Raw genomic sequence first — 23188 nt, forward strand, 5'->3', positions numbered from 1 at the left:
GGTAGGACAGAAAGACCTGCATTCCTGTCCCACTCTGCTGGTCTCCCTCTTATGGCCTGGAGCCACACCAGGCAGGTGCCAGGGTGAGGTCAGCCTCCCCAAGTTGGCTAGTGGGGTGGGGACAGCTTTTCCTCAGAGTCCGCAGAGTGCCCACCCAAAGGATAGATACTATGGATGAGTCCCCACCTTTGATGCCACTTTAAAGAAATCCTTCCCATAGCACAGTGACCTTAGAAAAGCTGTGGCCAGGTCAGTAGGAAGGACGGGGCTGGGGAGTGCCCTAGCATTTACTGAGCATCCTCGGTGTGCGTGGCACTAAGCAAGGCCCTTTACTTATGACACAGGAAACAGAAGAGTCCCTTACCGTGTAGTGTAGTCTCTAAGAACACAGACTTTCTGGTCAGGCTTCCTGAGTTCCAGCCTCGCCTCCGGTGTTTACTAGCTAGTGGGTGTCGGTAGACCACCTCACCTCGCTGCTCCTATTTCTCGTCTGTGACCGCCCCAGGGTCAGCGGGCGGGTGAAAGGAGCTAAGGCACGTGAGGTGTTCTGCATGGTGCCTGGGACGTGGCACACTCTCAGTAGGTGGGAGTACTCGGGGTCAATGCCACCGTCATTATCTTTGTTATTATTTCCCCCTTAACCCTTTCAGCCGTCCTCCGCTGTAGGAGGTGCTACCATTATTCACTTCACAGATACTTTTAGATGAGGAAACCAAAGCTCTAAGAAAGCAAGCAACTTGCCCGAGTTGTGTTCACTGCCAAGAACGTGATGGCGCTCAGATGAGACGCAGGCGGGCTGATACACGGGCACCCGCTCTCCTCACCGCACAGGGGTCTCCCTGGGGGAGAATGGCTCCCACCAGAAGGCTCCACCCTATCCTCCCAAGGTCTGTGATGCCAGAAAGTGCCCACAAGACCTGAGTACAGAGCAGTCACCTGAAGGCTTGGCCACGCAGGGTCCCCCTCTCAAGGCCCTCTACTCCAGACAGCCCAGAGTCTGCTTGCAGAGTGTGCGCGGGGAACCGCAGATCCTCAGGCACTTGCAGACCTTGCTCTGCTCGTCCACACGTGGGCAACACGTGCCAGCCCATCCAGAGCCTGCCTCGCAGGAGGCCTGCTGCCCACAGCCTCCCAGGCACACAACATCCCAGCCCTGGCAGCCACCATGCCACCACCTGCAGGCGTACTTGGCTCCCAGCTATGGCGAAGACCCCAAGAAGCAGGGCCAGCCACCCACAGATGACCCACGCCACCCTGGGAAAAGCCCAGACCCCGTCAGTTACAGTTACCTGAAAGAAGAACCATCTGGCAGGCCCTGCACTAGATGCTGTGCAGGGAGCACCGGACACAGGTGGCTTTGGCTTGTCTTAGAAGCACCTGCGGGCTCTTGCCGCCCCAGCCCCACGGGGCTCCCAGGTGGCTGACAGGTAAACAGACCCTTCGTGGGCTTGATGCTCTGACCTGGCGGGGATGTGCCCAGAGGCACCTGAAGCCATTAACAAGCATGGTAATTGGGCTATGATCTCCTCTTCAAAATTTAATGTATTTAAAGTCCATTTCATAAACCTGCCAAGCGGAGCCCAGCTAAAGGGGGCCTTTCCCTGACACTGAATCAAAGGCGTCAGGGAAAAACATGTCGGTCCTATGAAAAGTTAATCAATTTCCAATGCAGAAATAGACAAGGGGAAATTTCCATCTTTACAAGATTGATTATCCAGCATTATGGTTGATCTCCCTTTTATTGAACACTTACTTGCTGGGTGAGGGGCCATTTTTTTTAACGTCATCACATTAAATTGCCTTTAGTATAGCAGGCCAAGCTGAGACTGTTAAATAAAGAGAAAATGTCTCTGTTCCCCTGCCCCCCCAAATAAAATGAAATAATTTTCTTTCTTCTAAGATTTTATTCTGAGCATTTTCCTTGCAAGACTTTAGTCCCAGACACCCCAGCCTCTGGCTCCAGCTGAGCGAGGGGTGCCTGGAATTTCCACACACAGTCTCCTTTTGGCATGTGGCTGGTCATGCTGGGGAGGCCACATCCAGAGAAAAGTTCACCAGGGCGCATCCAGAGCCCCATGCCAGAATCCCCCGGGCAGACGCTTGTGCCCCTGGCAGAACGGGGTAGGCAGAGGCGGGGAGCTCAGCCCCAGTCAGTAGCGAGGCAGCTGCTCCTCTCAGGGGGAAGGGGTTCTGTGGCTCCCCGGTGCTGCCCTGTGGCTGGGAAGGGCTGGCTGGGGAGCTGGGCAGGCGTGCACGGATGCAGCAGTGACCCTCCCGCCCTACACAGCTGGGAGCCATGGGATCAGACGTTTGTCTGATCAGGTTCCTTTTCTTTTCTGTTTCCCCATCTGCGGCATGAAGGGGTAGACCAGGCTCTTCAAGGATCGTGCCCAACCAAGAGTGTCTGGGGTCCACCCGCCCCAATGGGGAGAAAACACACCTGAACGCTCATCCTGACTCTGCCCCAACCCCTGTGTGACCTCGGGAAAGTCCCTGCCCTCTCTGAGCCTCATCTCTAGAAGGAGAGGCTCAGGCGAGAGGAAACCAGAGAGCATGGGGTGCTCCCCATGGCCCACGGAGCTACCACGGGAGCCCTCACCCCACCCTCAGGGGGGCGACCCCAGCCCCTCTTGGCCCGAGCCATCTTCCAGCCAGGCCCAGAGCCCTGCCCTTACTGCCTGCTCTGGCCTCATCCCTTTCCTCACCCGCAGCACGTGCTGAAGGAGCAGGACCTGGAGGAGGACTTCCTGGGGTGCTCGCCCGGCGACCTCCTCCGATTTGATGACTCCAACAGTGACGGCTTCTTGACACTCCACGAGCTCTACACAGCCTTCCGTAAGTCAGCGCCAGGGCGGGCTCCGGCTCTGGGGCCTGTCCCGGGTGGTCGCCAGCACTGGTTTCTTTTATACGCGAAAGCAGTGGAATTTGTTTTGCAACAAGCCTGAGCTTTAAGAACAAGGTAGACGAGCATGGGTGGGAAGAGGGAGGGCTTGCTTCTGCTCTTTTTGGAGAAAGGGTCTTCTTGGTGTTGTTGGAGAAGCCCAGGACTGTGATGTAAGTGTGTCTGGTGGGGGGGGGACTGCTACACACCCTGGGGGGTGGTCTATGACTGCGCCTGGAGGGAGGGGCTTTTAGGGTTTTTCCAGGCTGCCACCCGGCCACACCAAAAGCAAATCCTGCAGGAGGGTTCTGGAGGCTTGGCCAGGCAGGAGTAGGGAGCTTCAGCAGAGACCTCATGTATGTAGTTCAGCAGTGAGGAGAGGGGAGGGTGCTGCCAGGCCCGAACTTGAGATGAGAGGGGTGGTCGCAAAGAGAGGAAGCCCCTTTATGTCAGAGAACATTCCGCCTCTGCTCAAAGCAGGTGATATGTGCATCCTGCGTGAGGCACCTTCGGACGCCGCCTGCAAGCTCCCTGCTCCTAACAGCAGGCCCGGGGATGTGGGGAGTAAGTGCACTGAGGACTCCGAACCACAGCATCCTCTCCCCCAACCCCAGCCTCTACCTGGAGTTCCGCTTTCCAGAAAAGTATTCCTGCTCCGCGTTGACACCCCTTCGGTGCCGTCACTGCGAACGTTCACCAGGCCTGGGAGGGAGGCCTCATGATTGGCTGGCAGGAAGGGCTCTTGTGGTAGATGGTGGAGGTACTCCCCTGACATGAGCAGAGAAGGGAGTGTGGCTGTCCCCTGTGGGTGGTGTCCGCGACCTTGACGCGGGGGTGTCTTTCCAGTTCACAGCATCCCTCTAACCCCAATTACAGGGCTCTGCTTGATACCCTGTGACCAGCTGCGGCTCCCCGTCACCCCCCTCCCTGCCCGCTCCTGACACTCACATTGACGTATACTAGTTCATAATGAGGTGTGAATGACTGGTAGGCTTCACCCGCTGTGGGGGGTGTCCGCTTTGTGGATAGAGTAATTTATGCCTTGAAATAAATCTCTAAATTTTAGAATGTGTGGTGGTATCAGCCGCTCCCTAGACCCAGCTCATAAGAGCCAATTAGATTTTCAGGAATTTTGCAGTTAAACAATTGCTAGCTTTACACCAGCCATGCCGGGAGTATTTACACCACAGAAGTTTATACCACACAAATGCTACAAAAGTGGGGGGGCTTTTGTTTCTCTGGGGAGCCAGTTGTTAAGCATTGACCTGCCCATCACTGGACAAGACCCTCCCTCCCGTCCTCAGCGCAACCTCCTGTAATATTCTCTCCACCTTCTCCAGAGACCCCCTGATGATTCTAATCCCAGAGAACAGGAACCAGGGAAGAGAAGAGGTCAGGACAGATGACAGGGAGAGCAGCAACCAGTGTCCTGGGGGACAGCTCTGAGACATTCCCAGCGATGCTTTCTGGTGTCTGGCCCCTCTGCAAAAGATGCTCGGAAAGAAAAAGTCAGCACATTTTCAGAGCCAGGGGCCAAGGCTGGACGTCAAGGACTTGGAGGCTGCACCAGGCATCAGGACTTAGGTGTCCCACAATGACATCACTAAGCGGAGCACGGCGCTGCTCAGCTCCGTCCTGGTTCCCAGCACCACAGAAGCCTCTGCCCCATGAGTTCTGTTCCTGGGAATCAGTCAGGGCCAAGCAGCAAACTATTGGCTTTACTCTCCAGGAAATGCAAGCGTCCTGGTTGCCCGAGATGAAAGAGAAGGCCTCCCTGGGCCCCCTAATGAAGGTCATTATAAACATGAGCTACCTGTGGAAAGGGAGGGAAGTCATCACCTCGCCTCCGGCCATACAGAGCCATGTAGTGTCTGGTTCCTTCATTCCTGGATTATTATTTGAAAAGCTTTATAATCATCATTTTTTAAAGCAAATTAGATTCTGCTGTCCCCTTGGACTTGTTTTGAACCAGGCAGCCAAACCATTCATCACAGCCCAACCCAAAAAAATAGATATGCAATAAAATGTAAACTCACAGCCATTACGGAAGCCACAAAATGAGTTAAACCCAGCCATAAAGGCCTGACGGGCAGCCACACAGAGCATGTGGCGTCAATGGTTTTTCAAAGTCATGGGAACTCTACACTGAATCCCCGCAGCTCTGGGAATGGCTTTATGGTTCAGTGAATGTTAAATAGGTCATTGAAATGAGACATATAGGTACAACTTATTACCCAGACATCAATGGACATTACAGAAATCTCACTAAAACTCAGAAAGTAATATCTCACACATTTTGGCAACAACATTTTTGATTTAATTTTAAAACCTGGAGCTGATGGGCTGGCAAAGGTGGAGACTCTGAAATTGTATTTGCTTTTTTGCCAGTGTCCTTGGGTTTCAGGCAGGACAGGACAGGGTCTGTGGGGTGACTCCTGGCAACACTCGGTCACTCTCTTGAAGATGGGTTTGGAGGACTTTTCCGTGCAAAGCGGGTTGTATTAAGTTTTTGGTGTCAGGGGAACGGGGTGTCCTAAATCATGTCTTCTCATGCAGCTAGCTTAGCTCAGGCCGGGCCAGTGTTTGCCATTGTCTGCAGCTGGCTGAGGGCATTGCCAGGGACCCCGAGCTGGTGGCTGCCGTGCTCGGCTGAACTGGTTCATGGCGGGGCTGCCCCCTCCTCCTATCTCCGCGGAACGGGTGACCCCGCCCCAGGGAGGGCTGCAGAGGACAGATCCCTCAGCCGTGGGAGTCAGTTCTGTCTGACTGTCCGATGGAGCTAAGTCTCCTGATCACCCATCTCTGTGCACGGACAGGAGCGACATAGAAGGGGGGGGCCTCCATCTATCACCTAAACATTCTCTTCGAGTGGCTTTTGGCATTCCAGATCACGGGCTGATCTCGGAACTGAGGGCACATGCCCTCCACTCTCCCTACCCGCCGGACACAGGACCCCACTCCTTGCTGGAAGGCAGAGGCCCAGGCTCCAGGGTCCCTGGCGAGCAAGATGTGCACCGGCCCCGTCCATCCATCACAATAAACTAACCTAAAAGTTGCTCGTTTAAAAAGCTTTTCAATAATGCATGTGGTTGCACTTTTCTGAATGTTTGGGTTGGGATCATGGGGAAAACATGTTTCTTGAAAGAGGATTTTTCTCTCCCTTTAAATTCATTACAAGTTTCTTCTGCTTTTGAGAAAGATACTTGTCCTTTTAATTAATCCTGTGAGAGCGGTGTGTTGGATGGGAAGGAAGGGTTGGAGCAGTGAGCTGTGCAGGCTGAAGGGCTTCCCGTGTTCATGCGCCGGGATCACAGATGCATCGTGTCCGTGGGGAGAGCCTGTGGCCGAGAGCCGCGGGGAGCTGCCTGTGCGGGACTGGGACACCCTCCCTCCGCTCCGGGCCGACGGGAAGGAAACAGTGGTTTCGTCTGATGATGGCAATACCTCTGTATCCAGGGCAACCCTGTGAACCAGCTGAAACAGTCCGCTGGCGAATTTATAGCTGTTTTTCTGCCGTCACCGCTGCAACATGGCAGGAAGGTGCACCTCACCTTCCATGTCCTTACCCCCTGGAACGAGGAATGCCCGCACAGGCCACACACCACGCCAGACCCGCCGTCTCAGGCGGTCCTCAAGGCACCCTGTGCCAAGCACGGTGCTAAACCTAAACGACACGCCATCTGTCCGGCTCCTTAGCTGTGTGAGGTGAGCTCAGACTCGGTTCAGATGGCGAGGACGCTGCTTTATCCTCCTCCATTTGGTTCCTGAGTGTTCAGTAGGGAGTAGCAAAATTTCAGAGAGCATGGGGACTATCAAAAACTTGATCGCTTTCGTTCTTGAGTTTGGAGAGCCAGTGATCCCTGTGCTCGGGTCTCGGTGCTGGTGGAGGCCAAGACCATTGGTGGCGTGGCACCCTTAACCCCAAAGGGAGAGACGGGTTGCCTCACAGAGGACTTGCAAATCCAAAGATCTGATTCACTGCCCTTGGTCCCTCATTTACTCAGGGGTACACAACACTTAAATTGGAGCAGGCAAGGGAGGAAGTGGAAATCGGAAGACAGGAGTCTCACCACCACTCCCAAGGGCAGAGGTGAGGGTGCTTTCTCCTCACCTCAGGCATAGAGAGAGGGCCTCCAAATAGGCTTTCATGGGACCTTGCCATGTGCCCCCAAAGCCAAAGTCGGGGTGCCATCTGAATCATGTTGCCTGTTACTAGGACTTGAGTTAATAGTGGGCTGTTACTATCAAGTCTTTATAAAACGATACCTAACATTCATCACGTGTCAGCCCTGAGCACTATGACCCAATTTTACAGATGAAGAGAGAGGAATTCAGGGCGCTTAAGTAGCTACCCCACAGGCACACAGCCCGCGGGTAGCAGAGCCATGATTGAACCCAAATGCCTGATTCCAGAAACCTCGTATGCATTTAAACACACTTTACAACTGATCAGCACTCTCCAGTAAGGAGACTCTCACTGTCCCCACAGTGGGTTTCCCTAAATTTCAAGTCCCCGCTCAATGGTCTCCTCCTCTAGGGAGCCTTCCTTGATTTCTCTTCCTTCCGCAGAGCCCCACACATATCACCTCTACACAATTAAGAAGGCTGTGGCCTGCTGGTTAAGTGTCAGACCGGTTCAAATCCTCGCTCTGCCACTTACTAGCTATGTGACCTTAGACAGTTCTTCACCAGAGCTCAAGCTGAGCTTCAAGTTCCTCATCTGTAAAATGGCATAATCACCACCACAGGGGCGTACTCGGGATTAAAGGAGATAATACACGTAAGGCCCTTAGAATGATACCTTGCATATGGGAAGTGCTAAGTAATCATGAACCAGGTACGTGAGTGACAGACTCGAAGGTTTTTTCATGTGTGTCCCCCCAACCCCCAGCCCCGTCAGCCTGTGCCCTGTCATTGTTATCCTGCCCCAAACGAGTGCATAGGCCCCACCACGCCAGAGGCTGTCTGGTTACCATGTGTTCATGCCCAGAATGGGGTCTGACACCCAGGAAACCCTTGGCACGTGTTTGTCCAGGGAGGGGAGGAAGTATAAGGAGAAATACACGGGGCAAGCAGAGGGGTCCAAACACAACATGACTGTCACCAAAGGTCCCAGAGGGTCTTTTGCCCATCTCCAGTGGGGAGCAGAGGAAGCACCTGTTGGGGTCCCACGGCCAGGACCCCTGGTGGGGGAGCACCAACTAGGTTGACCCAGGCCAGCGAGGGCACCCCGGTGACTTCCCCTGCAGCCCAGACTTCCCTGATCACCTGGAGGAGTGACCCGGGTGTGAGGTGAGCCCCAATGCCCACATGGGCCTAATGCTTCCTTAATGAAGACAAAAGTGGCTTGCCGCATAAAGCTCCCATCCTGCTCCCAGGGCCACTAGTTGGCCATTCAGCCCTCCTCAGGATAAGTGGTCTATTTAGGCTGTTAGGCTCCCGGCCCGCTGCTTATTTACGTCTACCTCTGACAGCTGTGTGTGACGGTAAGCGCTCCGGCTCAGTGCGGCCCCGCAGACCCGCAGCAGCCCACGGCCCGTGCCCACCCCCACCCCCTGTCGGACCCTGGCTGGGAGAGGACCCGGCGCAGGCCCTCTGGCTGCTGCCGTCCCACTAGGATGGTGGCTTTGTCAGCTCTGTGCAAGTCCCTGCACCTTGGGAAGTAATTCATTAGCATGAAATGTGGGGTTGTACTTCCTCGGAGTGTAGCCGGGAAGCTGAAACACACCCAGCCAGCACATGGGCCCCGGGGCCACCTCCCTCCCACCTGAGGCCACCTCACGATGGCAAAGGCGACACCCACAGAGGAAGACACAGCATGCCCTCCTGAAACCTGGAGAGCCTGGCCCCTCGAGGACCCCCTCCACCCCTGCCCCGAAGCTGGGCCCTGGCAGAATAGGAGGGCAGGCCTCGTGAGCACAACCACGGAGCACAGAGACCCCAGCTCCCTGACTCAGGTCAGTGCCAGAACTATGAAAGGAAGCAGCACCAGGACTGGATCGCTGTGGGAAGACGGGGCATGTTCGCCCTGAAACTGGTGTGAGCTGGAGAGGAGAGCCGGCATCTGGGCGCGCGTGCAGGCCTCTTCTCTCCACTCAGGCACGGGGGCTGCAGAGAGCGGTGTCCATTTAAGGAGCAGGCCAGTGGAGCAGAACATTCCAGAGGCGCCTGGCCGGGGCAGGAGGACCACACGTGAGGAGAGGTTCAGAAACAGAGACTGAGAACGGTAGGAGGAGGAAAACATTAGTCAGGAAACAGGCACCGAACGCACTCTCTGGCAGGCCACAGGGAGCTTGCACGATGGCAGACAGACAAGCAAATAAACGAAGGAGGAGCTGGGTGCAGGGCTGGCAGGGGGACCTGCTTTCCACTGAGAGGTCAGGAAGGAAGTATTGAGCTGAGGCCTGATCACGTTGGAGATGACCAGGCAGAGAGTGAGGAGAGAGGCGAAGGTGAGACAGGTGGGCGCAGTGTGCAGTCCCGAAGGGGCACAGGGCTGGGGGTGCCTGAGGAGGCTGCCAGGAGGGGGACGGCTGCCGGGGCAGGGCTGGGAGGGAGCAAGCCCACCTCGCTTGGATCCACGCAGGCCTTTCCTAGCCCACGCCCAGCCTTTTGGGAGTCTGCAGGCGGCCAGCCCAGGCAAGTCCCCTGGGCAGAGCCCCTGTCCTCTTCCAGGCTCCACGGATGATGGTCAGGACAGAACAGCAAGCAGGGCCGCCGCGTAAGGAGCCTCCCCAGTGCCTGAGCTCTGTCCTTCCAGGCCTCTCTTCTCTGAGGACACGAAGGCAGCTGAGGGCATGCTCACCCTCCCTCCGCCCCAGCTGAGCTGGAAAAGCCATTGGCAGCCCTGGGCTGGGGATGGTGTTCAGTGAGCGCCTCCCCACTGGGGAGCAGGGCTGCTGGAATGGGTACCCCTGTGCGCATACAGGGCTCTGGGGTGGGGCTGTCCTGCTGTGTGCTGTGGCCACTTCTGCCTCTTGCCCATCTCCATCCTCAGCGGTTTGCTCCGACCAGCTGCACTGTCGGCCTGCAGTTTCCAGCCCTGTCTGGAGCTGAGTCTTCAAGCACTTTCCATTTTTAAAGATCCCAGCTGGAAGCTGTCAATGGCCTCAGTGCAGAGCAATTGAATAGTAGAAAATGAACTAATTACAGGTTGTTATTGAAAATCTATTATATACAAATTGCAAAGAAAACTCATTAAAATATGATGTTTTGGTGATTTTTTTTTTTTTTTAATCCTCTGCTTGGAGGGAGAGGCAGGGGCAGGATGGCTGGATACCTTGTTCCTCCGTGTCCCCGGGTAAGAATTCCCAGCAGGTCTGCAGATCAGGCTCTGGTCTCCTGTCACAGAGCCCCTCCTGACATTATGCGCTACAGAGAAACTTGAGATTTTGCATGGTACAGAGAGCTCTCTGAATGTTAGTAAATACTCAGAAATGGCTGCAGAGGAAACAAAGAATTTCATTCCAAAGATATAAAATGAGAACGATTTAAATGTCAGCTTCTTACCAGGATAGCACCATATTGTCCTCGTAAATCTCTGTTTCTGCAAAGCTTTTGTGAGGACTTCAAAGGACTTCAACATGCAATTAAACACTGAAGGTCACATCACCGATTTCCAAGCTTGCTCCCTGGCACTGGAGGGTTGAGGAGCCTTAGGATGTGAATGGCCGAACCGCCCAAAGCCCAGAGCTCAGAGGGGCCCCTCGGATGCTGGGGCCACTTCCCCGGCTCCAGGCAAGAGCCCACAACGCAGGGGTGCACCCCAGCCTGCTGCCTCCTGGGCCTGCCAGGGGGTGGCCTGGGTGGCAGGTGTAAGTCCTCGAGCACTGGGGGACCCTCAGTTTTCTGAGGTGTGGAGAAGGCCCACTGGTGTGTTTCTGAGAGGAGAGCCCTCGCCAAGGCCGTATGCTCGGAACACAGGTCACTTGTCCTCTGCCTCTGTCCTCCCCTTCCCTCCAGCCCCCTGTTTTCAGGCTCTGTGGTGGTGCCCCGCTAGACCCTCTCAGCACCACCACCTTGCAGGCCTGGCTCATGGGCTGTGCTGGGGAGCGGAGGGGTGCCACAGGGCTCTACTCATGCGGGCGTGGTAACTGGAGTCGGGGAGCAGCCCGGGGGCCACACTGGGGCCTGGGAGTACTCACAAGCCCCAGCACCAGGGTGGCTCCTGGCAGGACACAGCTGGAGAGCTAGGCCCTGGGGACAGGCAGGACCGAGAGACAGAGAGGGGTTTTCTCCTGGGACAGGAGGGTAGGTCAGTGGACACTCACACTATTGCTGCTGCCTGAGGCAGGCCCTTGGGTGGCACGTGAAGGGCTGGCTGGAGACCTCAGACCACGGCAGTGACCCATCCCGGGTGTCCCCTGCCTCAGCAGCACCCACTGGCTCGCTGGTCCTCACCTTATCGTGCCTGTTACTCAGCAAGCCTCTGGCCCCAGACGCCCCGGCCCAGGACCCAGCCCCTCCCAGGCTCTCCCTGCGGGCCGGGGGCTGAGGGCCAGGAAGATGGCAGACAGTTGAAACAGGGGCCGAGGCCACAGGACCAAGAGGGGCTGAACGAAGATTGCAGCAGAAGGGTCAGGACAGCCCAACCCAGGAGGCAGAACAGAGGGGCGGAGAGGATGGGCTGCCTCTGAGAGAGCCAGGTGGCTGTTGCCTGGGGCACTTTGGTCCAGCTGGGGAGCAAGGCAGGAGCCTGAGAGAGAGAAAAACCTGGAGCTTTCCAGAAGGTGGGTGTTCAGCCTGGTTTATAGTAGGTGCTTGATAAACATTTGTTCAAAGAATTTAGGACCATAATGGATTTTTTTTTTTTTTTTTTTTACTGGTAATAAAGAGAAAGGTTTAGAGTAGTTGTAGCGTTGAGAATGAAGAACAGTGAGCCAGGGGTGGAGGTCATCCTACTCCCCACCCCTGGTCAGCTCCACAGTGGCCTTGGGTTTACGGGATCGCCGGGTTGGCAGAGAGCTGCCGTGTACTCTGCAGTCACCCCCTCAGCCTGGACGGCCCCCACCCGTCTCCTTTCCACTCCCTGCTCTCCTGATGGAACTTGTTTCTCCCCAAAAGCCAGCCTTCCCCCTGATAGTTCAAAGCCACCCTTACATCCCCTTATAATGCCAGCGTCTGACAAGCCCTCACCAGATGCCTCCCAGAGGCTCCCAGGTTGGACACTGTAAGGAGGCGCAAGGCCAACAGGAGGACTGGGATTTAAATGTTCTTTGCAGTAAACTGGGACCGTGGGAGGTGTTGCCCACCGAGGGAAGAGCACACGTTCCGATCCTGGGTAGGAGGCAAGCCTACTGACGACGCTCTTCTCCAAGCCCTGAGCTCTGTTTTAGCTCCCCCAGGATCTGGTAGGATGCTGGGGCCCGCAGACTTTGGCCTCTGCTTAGGAAGGCTGCTGCCGTCCTTGGACCCGTGGGGTCCAGGTTGGTACTGGGACAAGTAAATATGCGTAACTAGTTTGTTGAACATGGGCTGGACTCAGCAGAGGCCTGTGAAGGAAAATCAGTTTTGTTCTGGTGTGTGAAAGACTCTCCAGTGAATCCCAAGGCTTCTCCTGCCTGGGGGCTGAGGCGGAGGCCGGGCTGAGGACCACCCCCCACACAGTGGCCCACTATCACTCTTCACTCAGCAGCGGTTTCCCGTGTCGGGCTTCGGCCGGCGTTCCAGCCCCTCCGGCACTGTCCGCCCCCCGTCCCACTCCACGCGCGTGTGCCATCTGCCCTGGGAACGTGGGAAGGAGGCTGGTGTGTGAGCCGCTCCCAGCAGCCCGCAAGCAGAGCCCTTGGAGAGCCATCCCCCTCCAGGTGGCACGGGCGTTTGGTCTTCAGATAGGTGCTTCGGGCGCAACAACTGTTTGTACACTTGTCGGGATTGCAAATCACATCCAGGTGGGAGTGGAAATGGGGCCCAGAGGACTCTGTCCCCTGCAGAAGGGGTGGTACAAGCTGGCGGTGGCTCTTTTGAGCAGCTACTCTGGGCGCTCTTGTCTTCCCGAAAGCTCTCGGGCCCTCCAGAGAGAGCCACTCCTGAGCTGAGGGCTGGCCACATGCCCGCTGCTGTTCCAGGCCCCTGGCAGGCCTCCCTCCTCATCCCGAGTCCTGAAGGTAAGGAAGCTGAGGCCCAGGGAGACGGAGTCCTGCGGACTCCAGGGCACTGGTTACACGTCCTGCTCTAAGCAGGACCCTTTGGAGTCTCCATTTCCTCCCCTAGAGACCCGGTTCCAGCGAGACTGCCGAGATCTGCGACTGCGGGGTAGGGCAGGCACAGTGTGGGGTCGGTGAGGCCGAGCCCTGTGTGACGGCCTTCCCCTCGGTGGCCGCAGAGGGCACGCCCGTGCCTGCATCCTCTGTCCGGTTCCCGCGGCCACACCCGTGCGCCGCAGGCGTCTCGGACACACGCCCCCACGCCCCTTTCAGACGACCATAGCAGGAGTGCCCAGGACCGGGGAGCTTCAGCTCACCCGGGAGACGCCCCCCGTCACGTCGAACAGGCGTCCCCGTGCTTCCCAAGTGATCAAGTCCCCCGCGGAGGGCTGTTTTCCTCTTGAACACGGACCCCATCAGATATCCAACCCTTCTCAGCTGCCAGGAGTAAATGCGCTTCCAGAGACTCCTCTTCTCGGCCCCGTCCAGCCCTCGTGTCGGTCCCGGCTTCGAAAGTCCGCCTCTGTGCAACTGTGCTGAGAAGTGTGCTGGCGCCGGACTGCGGGTTCAAAGTCAGGGAGAGGACAGCTGGGAAGCAGGAGTCGCACGGTGCCTTTCACGCGTGTTCAGAGCACCCCTCGCTCGGGGAACCCTGCTGACCCGCCGCTGAAGGCTGACGGCCGGAGAGGCACCGGCAGGAAGCTCCAGGCACCAGCCTCATGGGGTGGGGGGGGAGGTCCTGCCCCCCAGGGGTCCCACCCCCCGGGGGTCGCCGGCACTCAGCGCATAGGGCACAGGGCACAGTGGGGGATGGAGCAGTCCGCGGCGGCCACCCATGGCCAGCTCAGACGTGACAAATGGGAGTGAATTGAGAGCTGGGCCCAAAAGAACCAGAGGTCAAGCAAGGGCATCAGGAAAGTTCCCAAGCGAACCCCTGACACCTGGAGATGCTGAGGGGACAAGTGGAGCTGGTGTCGTCATGGTCGTCATGCCTCCTGGGCCACGACCCCCCACCCCGGGGGGAAGCAGGGAGATGTGGGCTGGATCGAGCATCCTGCCATGCCTTGATGCACCTGCAGCTGTCCTCCCAGGAACCCCGAGGACCGAGGATGTGGGTGTGGGGCACGTACAGAATCAGTGGCCGGCGGAACAGTGGGCGTTGGGGCTAGCGCTTCCTGATGGAGCTCAGGTGAAAGAAATAGAAAACGGGAATGTTCCGCAGCAGGGAGGCTGACTGCAAGGGAGGTAGGTAGGGGTTCCACCTGACAGGAGCCTTGGAGGCACCCAGTACGCCCGAACCTAAATGCAAAGTCTGCCCCATGGACATTCTGATTGTGCCCCACACGGGTCAGAGTTCTGTTCACGTGTCGTGGGACCTCAGCCTCCCAGCCCCGCCACGGCGGAGCACCTCCGTCCCCTGGCTGCCGGTCCAGGATGTGCATACACGTTCCCAGCCAGGAGGAGACTCAGGGAGACCATCCAATGCCGGTGGTGTGGCCTTCACAGCAGTGGCAGCTTCTGGTGAACGGAGAAGCGGTCGTCCGCAGTGCCTCATTGGAGGGGCATGTCGGTGTGCATCCACTTTGGATGTGTTTCTTGCATTTTCTAGGTTAACGATGAAGGTGTGGGCTGAGCAGGCCTCCCAGTCCCCTGGAGTCAGCGCTCCCTCATCCAGAGCCTGATTGTCCACTTTGGATTAGTCATGCCCAGACTCCCAGCAGCCTCCCAGCCTCCCTGCCTCCCCGCTTGCCAGGCCCCTCCTGGTTGGAGTTCGAAAGCAGCCCTTGAGAAAGGGAAGCAGAGACAGGAGGAAGGAACACTCACAGCAGCTGGATGTGCTGCTGATGAATGGCCCTGGGCAGTGGTGGTTTTGGAGAGGAGCAGGAACCCAGGGTTAAATGCATATGGGAGGAAGGAGGGGGGTCATCTAACCACATGAACCTCGCCCGAGCCTCCGCACTCAAGTGCCTGTTTCCCTTTGAAGTCAGGAGAGGGTACTGGTCTTGGTTGGGATGAAGGGCACAGACCCAGACCCAGGATCTCTGGCCTCCAGAAGGCAGGCCCCAGCCCCTCCATGGGCAGCCCTGTCTGGGCAGCTGGGCAGATGAAATATTCACAAGCCCAGAGCCTGGGCAGCTCAACTTTGAAAGGCCTGCGTTGGATTAAACTGGCTGCACCAAGCCTGGCCCTTTGAAGAGCAGAGGCTTGTAATGTCTGCAAACAGAATGTCTACCAGGCCACCCAGGGGGCAGGCAGTGGCCTTCCTCCCAGGAGAGCAATGTGGTCCTTGTGACGGCAGAGCCACAAGGGCCTTGGCCCAGGCCTCAGTCTCACCGAATGTCCAGGGATGGCCTCCTGGACCCCAGCCCCTGTTCCTCACATTCAGACAGGGATGCTCAGGTGCACGGGCACATCCAGGGTGGGTGGCCCGGCAGGCAGCTGCCCCCGCAGTCTCTGTACAGTGAACCTTCCAGAGTGAACCGGGATAGCCCAGCAAGCGTCAGATGGGTCAACACCAGGGCTTAGTTTACTGCAGGAAGCTTTCAGATGTGACAACCATGGTGTTCGAAGTCACAAAACCAACAGATGAGGAAGCTCTTAGTAAACAGAAGTTTAAGGAAATGCCCCAAACTGAAGCAACAGGCGAATGTTGGCTCTCACGTAGTCATTCCTACCTGGTGCCCACTCCAGGCGAGTGCTGGGCTGGACCCTGGGAGCACAGAGGTGACCATGACAGGCCTGGCCCTGTCACCTTGTCTGCAAGTTGCTTACTGAGGAAGCAGTTCAGGCCTCACAAGAGGGATGCCCCGCCGTGACGTGTGGGCGGGATACCCGCCACGCGATGCAGAGGCACCAGGGTGTGAAAGCAGAGCATCACAGGGCCCACGACGTGTGGCAGAGCTTGCTTCCAAAGCCACAGAATTAGTCTTGGGTAGTAACAGCATTAATAGCCGATACTTAACTGAGTCCTGACCACGTGCCATAGTACTGTTCTAAGTGAGCTCATTAATCCTTACAACACTCGATGATGGATGAACTATCATTAGCCCCTTTTTGTAAAAAAGGCCCAAAGGCACCAAGCGCCAGAGTAACTTGCCTGCATCTCCGAGCTGGCAAGCTGCAGGCCAGGATCTGGACCCGGGCATCGGGCTTTAGAGCCCCAACTAAGCAAGAGTGCCACTCACGTAACTCTAGCCACTTGTGGTCCCCAGCACGTGCCTCACCAGGACCCGGTGGCACCTCAAATTAGGCAGGGCCTTGGTGGTTAGAGAAGGGGGTGTATCCAGACAAGGGGGACACTGCTGGTCCACCCCCACCTACCCCCACCCCCCAGCCTCCTGGCCCAGAAAGGTCAGCCCATAAGAAGCACCCTCGCTTTTAGAGTCTGCAGTGGGGCTTCGGGGACCCTAATCCCAGGGCGGTCAGGGGTGACTTAGTAAGCACTTTCTGAGGCTCTGTGTGTCCAGCCCTGGGCTTCTGTGGATCTGAGTTGACAAGGAGCTGGGGCCAGGCACACGGTAGTCACACATAGAAGGCAGGCGGCAGGAGGCTGTGGCCAGTGGCTCTGCTGTGACATTTGTTATTACTAATATCATTGAGTGTTGACCCTTTAATCAGTATCTAGTGACAGTGGTCCTGATGAAAAGAATACCATTCATCCCCATTTTAGAGCTGGGAGAACTGAGGCACAGAAAGGTTAAATCACCCAACTGGGAGCCAGTAGGCTGGGGATTCAAAACCAGGTCCTCTGGCTACAGGCCCCCCGACCCCCGCCCCAGTGCATCTCTGACAAAGTCCACATGCAGCTGAGTCTGAGCTTTGACTTGAGGACAGTCTGAGCACCCAACCTGGCTCCTGGCACCCTGAGGCTCCCCTGCTCCATCTTTGTGCCAGTTTAATCACAAAAACAGAGTTTTCTTAGATCAGGGGACTGATTCCTCCTCTGCATGGCAGAGATGTTATAAAAATCAATTAATACATTTTGCAAAATGTTTTTGAGATCTGGCATGTGGAATAGGACACATTAGCGCAAAGCAGGTTTTCGGTGATGCTGTTTGGCATGAAAACTTGTACTCTTGTCTCTTGCATAGAGCCTTTTTTCAGAATGTTTTCCATCAAAGGGTACAATTACTGATTGGGGAGGGCAGCCCGCCGTGGTCAAGACAGGCAGGCTCATCCCACCCATTCGGCCTCAGGGGTGCCCCTGCAGAACATACGACTGAGCTTGCATGATACCCCCACCCCCACCCCCAGCCCCCAGCCCCCAAGGTCGGTGTGCAGGTGACAAATGCTCAGCCCTGGAAGCAGAGCACCTTCACACAGTAAATACTCCCTGGCAGATGCTGTGCTAGGCCATGCAGATGCAGCAGGTTTCAAAATAGACGAAAATCCTCACTCTCTGAAACTCTCATTCCAGGGAAGAGACACAGATAAATCACAACAGGAACACTGATTAGAACACGAGAAGTGTTTTGAGAACAACAGCTAGAGGAAGAACAAAGGGCAGCTAGGGGGCATACGGGAGTTGAAGGAAGGCTTTGCTGAGAAGGGGCCTGCTGAGCCAGGCGCTGAGGGGGGTAGGGGCACCAGCCCTGAGGTCACCTCTGGAAGACACATCCTGGGCCCTCAACTCAGATCAGGCCTGGCGTCTGGGGTGGCTTAGGAAGGAGGAGGTGAGGTCAGAGATCCTGGGGGACCCTAGAAGCTGACATAAGGACTTGTTTTTACACTGGGTGAAACAAAGTCTTTTGGGGGATTTCAAGTTGAGAAGTGACGTGATCTGACTTTATATTTTAAAAGAATCACTCTGGCAGCTGTTGTGAGGAAAGACTGCTGTGGGGCAGGGGCAGACGCAAGCAGCCAAGTTAGGGAAGCCGTCGCATCAGTCCAGGGAAGACATACGGTGGCTGGGGTGCAGGCGATGGGCAGGACAGTGGGGAGAAGTGGCCAGATTGTATAGGTGTATTTTGAAGGGCAGTGCCAAAGAGATTTGCTGGTAGGCTGGATGTGTTATGAGAAAAGAGGGGGGCTTGGCATGAGGACCGGAAGACAAGGATTGCCATTAACTGGGGGTGAAGTAGGTTTAGGCAGGGAAGAGCAGCAGTTAATGTGGGAGCGTACTGAGTTTGAGCTGCCCATCACCATCCAAGTGGCAATGTGGAATAGGGAGCTGGACTGAGTTCAGGGGAGAGGTTCAGGCTGGAGATGGAGATGGGGAAGTCCTCAGCATGTTGACGGTCTTTGAGGCCATGAGGTTGGGTGAGGTCCCTGAGTGGGTGAGGGTAGGTAGAGAAGAATATCCAAGATGAACATTGGGAGGGAGACCAGGCAAGTGTGAGTCAGGAAGTGGTGGGTTGTTCCAGATGCAGCTGAGTGGTCAGTTTCGATGAGGACAAAGAAGAGCTCACTGGACAACAGGTATACCTTGGAGACACTGGGGGCTTGGCTCCAGACGACCCCAGGAAAGCAGTTATCACAATGAAGCGAATCACAGGAAGGGTTCGGTTTCCCAGTCTATATAAAAGTTACATTCACCCTACACTGGAGTCTGTTGAGTGTGCCATAGCAGTATGTCCGACATCAGCAAGGTGGAGGTGAGTGAGATGTGGCCTCCGCCACAGGGGGTTGGCTCTCCGCTGGGGAATGAATGCATGTGCTAAGACCAGGCCAAAAGGCTGTGAGATGTTTGCCAAAAGAATGCCGTAGAAACTGAGAAGGGCGTAGCACCTCTCATCACAAAGATGCCAGGAGTCTTTGGAGAAGGATGGCTGGGCTGTCCCAGGGAGATATGGGAGTAGGGAAAGATATCACAGTCAGAGATGGCAAAGCCACAGGCCACCTAGCATGGCCCGTGTCTCCGTTGTGTCCTAGACAAGTGAGGGAGAAGCGGAAGATGACGCTGGAGGGAGGCTAGAACCGGAGCTGCAGAGACCTGCGTTCGTAGGGGGGCTAGATGCCGTCACAGACCAACTCCGAATCTCAGGGCCATAACACCATACAGATCTATCACCCCTCTACGGCACAGTGCGACGCTGGGGTTCAGTCTGCAACCACGTGGGGACACAGGGACCTGGGCATCTTCAGTTTTGTGGGTCTACCATCTCATAGGGCCCCAGGTTCCTTTCCTGGGTGCCCCAGACCTGGCCAGTATAGAGGGCCAGAGAGAGTAGAGGACAAATTGTGTAGGAATTTTTGGGGAGAGCCCAGCACCGATTTGTGTGCCTTCTTTCTGACTTATTCCATGGGCCAGAACTCAGTCACATGGGCACCCCAGACCGCGGGGGCAGCCGGAAGATGTCATCTAGCTGCGCGTGTGCAGCAGGGAAAGGAATCAGATTCCGTGAACGCATCTCACGTCCTGCCACGGGCCCCCAGGTCCAGGCCACGGGGTTTGGGCTTGTCATGCAAGTCCTGGGAATTAGGGAAGCAGGGAAGGTCATGATCAAAGCCAGCTGGAGAAGGACTGACCTAGAGACACCCACAGGGTAGACCACGGGCTGGGGGACTCTGGAGGTGACAGAGGTCTCCAGGGAGGCAGGACAGGGAGCAAAAAGGGATACTGCCGAGGGACTCGTGTGACCACTGCCTGGGCTGGGAGTCTGGGGCGTGAAGGGCTGACCGGCCGAAGCTGAGTCCGGGGCATCCCGGCAGGGCCAACACAGCCACCCGCTTCCCCCGTCACTGCCACGGGGACACCAAAAGGCAGGCCCTGGCCTTGGGAAGATGAAGTGGCTGCAGGTGACCAGTGACAGTCCTCCTCGATCCACAGCCTGGCATCAGAGAAGAGGGACAAAAAGACCTATTTTAATTTTCTTCTTGGGCCTCCACATGACAAAGGAGAAATATCACCCAACATTATTATCTCTCAGAAAATACTCTCTGGAACCATAAAAAGGGAAATACAGTAAAGCCAGACCACAGCGGCTGCCCCTTAAATCAGGAGCTTCTAAATTATCGTGGTGGCGCTCTCTAATTCCTCTGGATGAAAACATTAAAGATGACAATGTCCCTTTAAATCAAATGCCCTGGGAGTTGCTGTAAAGAGTCAGCGGGCTTTTTTTTTCCCCTTGTGAGGATTTTTTTGTCTCTTTTCACCTTGCAATAAAATATAAATCATAACTTGTGGGGGCAGGCTCTGCAGAGCAAGCTGTGAACATGGATTCTCTGAAAATGAAGGTGTTTGGTTAATGGGAATCACCTCATCTCGGGAAACGGGAGAGTTTCAATGATGAGTTTGCTATTTAACTTCACACTCGATTTTTTCTTTTTTTTTTTTTCCTTGGTTTTCTTTTTTTGGCTTCACAGGCCGGGCCCCAGGGCCTGGCTGTGACACCACAGTGATGAATCACGATGGCACGTTCTAGGCAGCCGGCGGGCTGCTCGACCCCTCCTGGGACCAGAGACCCCAGAGCCCGCCGGCGCGGTGTGGGCAGGCACAGTCTTCAGAGGGCGCGCCTAGACGGGGGGAGCTGGGGTCAGTGCGGCAGGCTGAGCCCTCGGGTCCCACAGAGAACCCAGAGGCCCGCGCAGCCGGGGGAGGAAGGGCTGGGAGCCACAGGTCAGAAACGCCTGCATGGCAAAGCCTCACCTAAGTAGACGTGTTTTTCTTGGCCCTGGTGTGGAAAGGGGGTGAACGGGGTGGGGGAAAGACACAATGAGCTGACCCAGGCCCGTGCCAGACAGCACAACCCTCGAGGTTGGGCCTGGGGTTCTGCGTCTCTCCTCCCTCGCACTCCAGCTCCCATTCCCACGGGCCGGGGTGGAGACGGCAGGCCGGGCAAGGCTGTATCTGGGACGCTGGGCAGTTGTAACCCAGGTAGGAAAGCAGACGCAGGTACCTCAGAGACGTTTTCAAGGCTGGGGTCCGAGGTGGAAGGGTTTGCTGGCCGCCCCCATACGCCCTCCCACCTGCGGGCCCCCTCTCCTCCCTGAAATAGCCAAGCACCTTGAAGGGGCCTTCTCTTCTCCTCAACACTGTGGCCTCACTGCTGGTGCTCCCTCGGCAGCCCTTCTGCTTCCAGAAGCACCCCCACACACTCGTACCGATGAGCAAACTGAGGCCAGCAAAGGTCGCCGTGACCTACAGTTACCATATCCAGCGATGTGCCTCAGGCTTCAGCACATTTGACCTCTCTGTGCATCAGGCCCTGCTGACCTCTCCTCGACGCGTTCATCCGCCTCCACCTCTTCAGCCCCTTGTTCCCCGTCTCCCTGGGGAGCACCTCTCCTCCGCCAGCCTCTTAGTGCTGTTCTGTAGAGGGCCAGGCAGCAGGCATGCTGGGCTGTGCGGCCCCCACAGTCTCTGTCCCAGCCACGGATGCTGGCCCTGTGGCATAGAAGCGGCCACAGACAAACGAGCATGGCTGCGTGGCCACAAACGTTGCCAAAAACAGGCAGAGGGCCCGCCTGAGACACTGACCCATGCTTCTGTCCTCAGCCACACGGCCCTGGAGTGGGAAGGCCACCACGGAGGGGTCGCTGGGCCCGGCTGTGGCCCGGGGGCTGCTGTGGCCAGCCAACAAGCCACGGTCTTGGCATTTCAGCGGGGTTCCCAGAGTTATGTGGGAGGAAAAGAAGTCCCTGCGTGCATATGCCAGGTGCAGAGAAGCCGGGCGAAGGGCAGGTATCCTGGAGCCGTGGGCGCCTCTCGTGGCCTGCCCCTCTCCAGGTGTTCTGATGGTCACTGAGCAGAGGGCAGGCTTGGTTCTCTGAGCCATCTCTGGGTGCTCCGGGCAGGACTTTTGGAAGGCACAGGCCGCCCTTCCTGTGGTCTGTGCCTTGCCTCACCCCAGCAAGCCAATGTGACCGAGGCCCAGACATAATGTCTGCAGCTAAAATTCAGGGGCTTCAGACATCCCTGCGAAGATCCTCGGAGCCTGCCAACAGGACAACTCCTGGAGGGCCATCCTCTCCGAGGGCGGCTGACTTTCCAGGAAGCGGGGATATTGGACTAAGGGAAGATTCGGGCTCGAGGCTTTTTTCTGGTTCCACACAGAGGAAGCTGGCAGTCTTCCCGATGAGCTCGCAGGAGCTCTGCCCTCCAGCTCCGTGGCCTGGGCTCAGTCTGATGCCCGTGCAGGAGGGGTTAAGTGGCAGGCGTGGGTGTTCCGTGTGCCCTGTGATTGATGCGGCTCTAAACATTCGGTTCATTTAGAGCAGCAAAGAGTTTCACCTGCTTCCCACCTGGCGCACGCAGAGATAAAATTCTGTCTTATTCATTCGCCCTCCCCCTTGCAATCGTGGGCCCGGGGATGTGATAATTAATCACCGAGCTGCCTGTGCAAGGGGCACAGCCAGCCCGGAGGACGGGTCCCTCCCAGTGCCTAGCTAGCCCTGCTAGCAGTCTGACTGCGAGGGTTTGCTCTGCAGCCTCGTTTCTCATCCTGGCTGCTCTTTCTCGGGGCAGGAACACCACCAGCATCCCTAAGTAGACAGGCCCCGCTCCTCGCACACTCAGGAAAGCACTGAAATTTATTTTGCCCATCTGAATACAAATGCAATTGAGACAAAATTCTTTTTGTTTCAGAAGCCATTGCCCCATTCCTGTTTCTCACCCAGTGAACTGACAGCCAAGGAGGATAGAGATACCCAGGCCCGTACCTGGCTGTGTTGGCCAAACTAAGCCCCCACCCCTGATGGCGACACAGGCCAGTCCTGTTGCCTTACCAGCCAAGGGCTGGTGCTGGGCTGTGGGAGGCTCTGGAGACAGAACAGCAGACTATGTCTGTGCCAGGACAGCCTTTTGGATGGCCCAGCAGTTGGGAAAGCCAGGAGATGGGTATCCCCAACTATAGGACACCTGCCCCGCCAACCTGTCGTCTCTCGCTCAAGTCCTGGAGTCTAAAACACAGTCTCAGAGGGCTTTTCCTTCAGCAGAGAGATTCTGGGGAAGGGAGACATGCCCAGTCGTTCATTTGGGAGGGGGAGGAAGTGATGGCCCAGGGCCCTGCACTCTGGAGCTCCTGACCCCAGCTAGGGAGACGAGGCCCGTGGGCAGGAGAAGTGCGTGAGTATGGAATGCAAAACCACAGGGTCGGAGTGCTAGATATCATGGTCGGCCGACTTCCTGGAAGAAGAGGGCTTGAGCTGGGCTTGATGAATGGGGATGAGGTGGATACGAATAGACAGAGAGAGAAGGAAAGGGCTCTACCTTGAGGTAAGA

General features: G+C 56.5%; 1 protein-coding gene across 1 annotated transcript in view; it reads left to right on the forward strand.

Moving 5' to 3' along the window:
• FSTL4 (follistatin like 4) overlaps positions 1-23188 on the forward strand; it is a 394520-nt gene that overhangs the window by 278232 nt on the left and 93100 nt on the right. Inside the window, exon 6 of the mRNA XM_032425320.1 lies at positions 2712-2835. Within this exon, the coding sequence (XP_032281211.1) occupies positions 2712-2835 (124 nt within the window). The remainder of the gene's footprint in view (positions 1-2711; positions 2836-23188) is intronic.

The sequence above is a fragment of the Phoca vitulina genome, unplaced genomic scaffold (assembly GCF_004348235.1).
Source record: "Phoca vitulina isolate PV1807 unplaced genomic scaffold, GSC_HSeal_1.0 scaffold32, whole genome shotgun sequence".
Classification (NCBI taxonomy): Eukaryota; Metazoa; Chordata; class Mammalia; order Carnivora; family Phocidae; genus Phoca; species Phoca vitulina.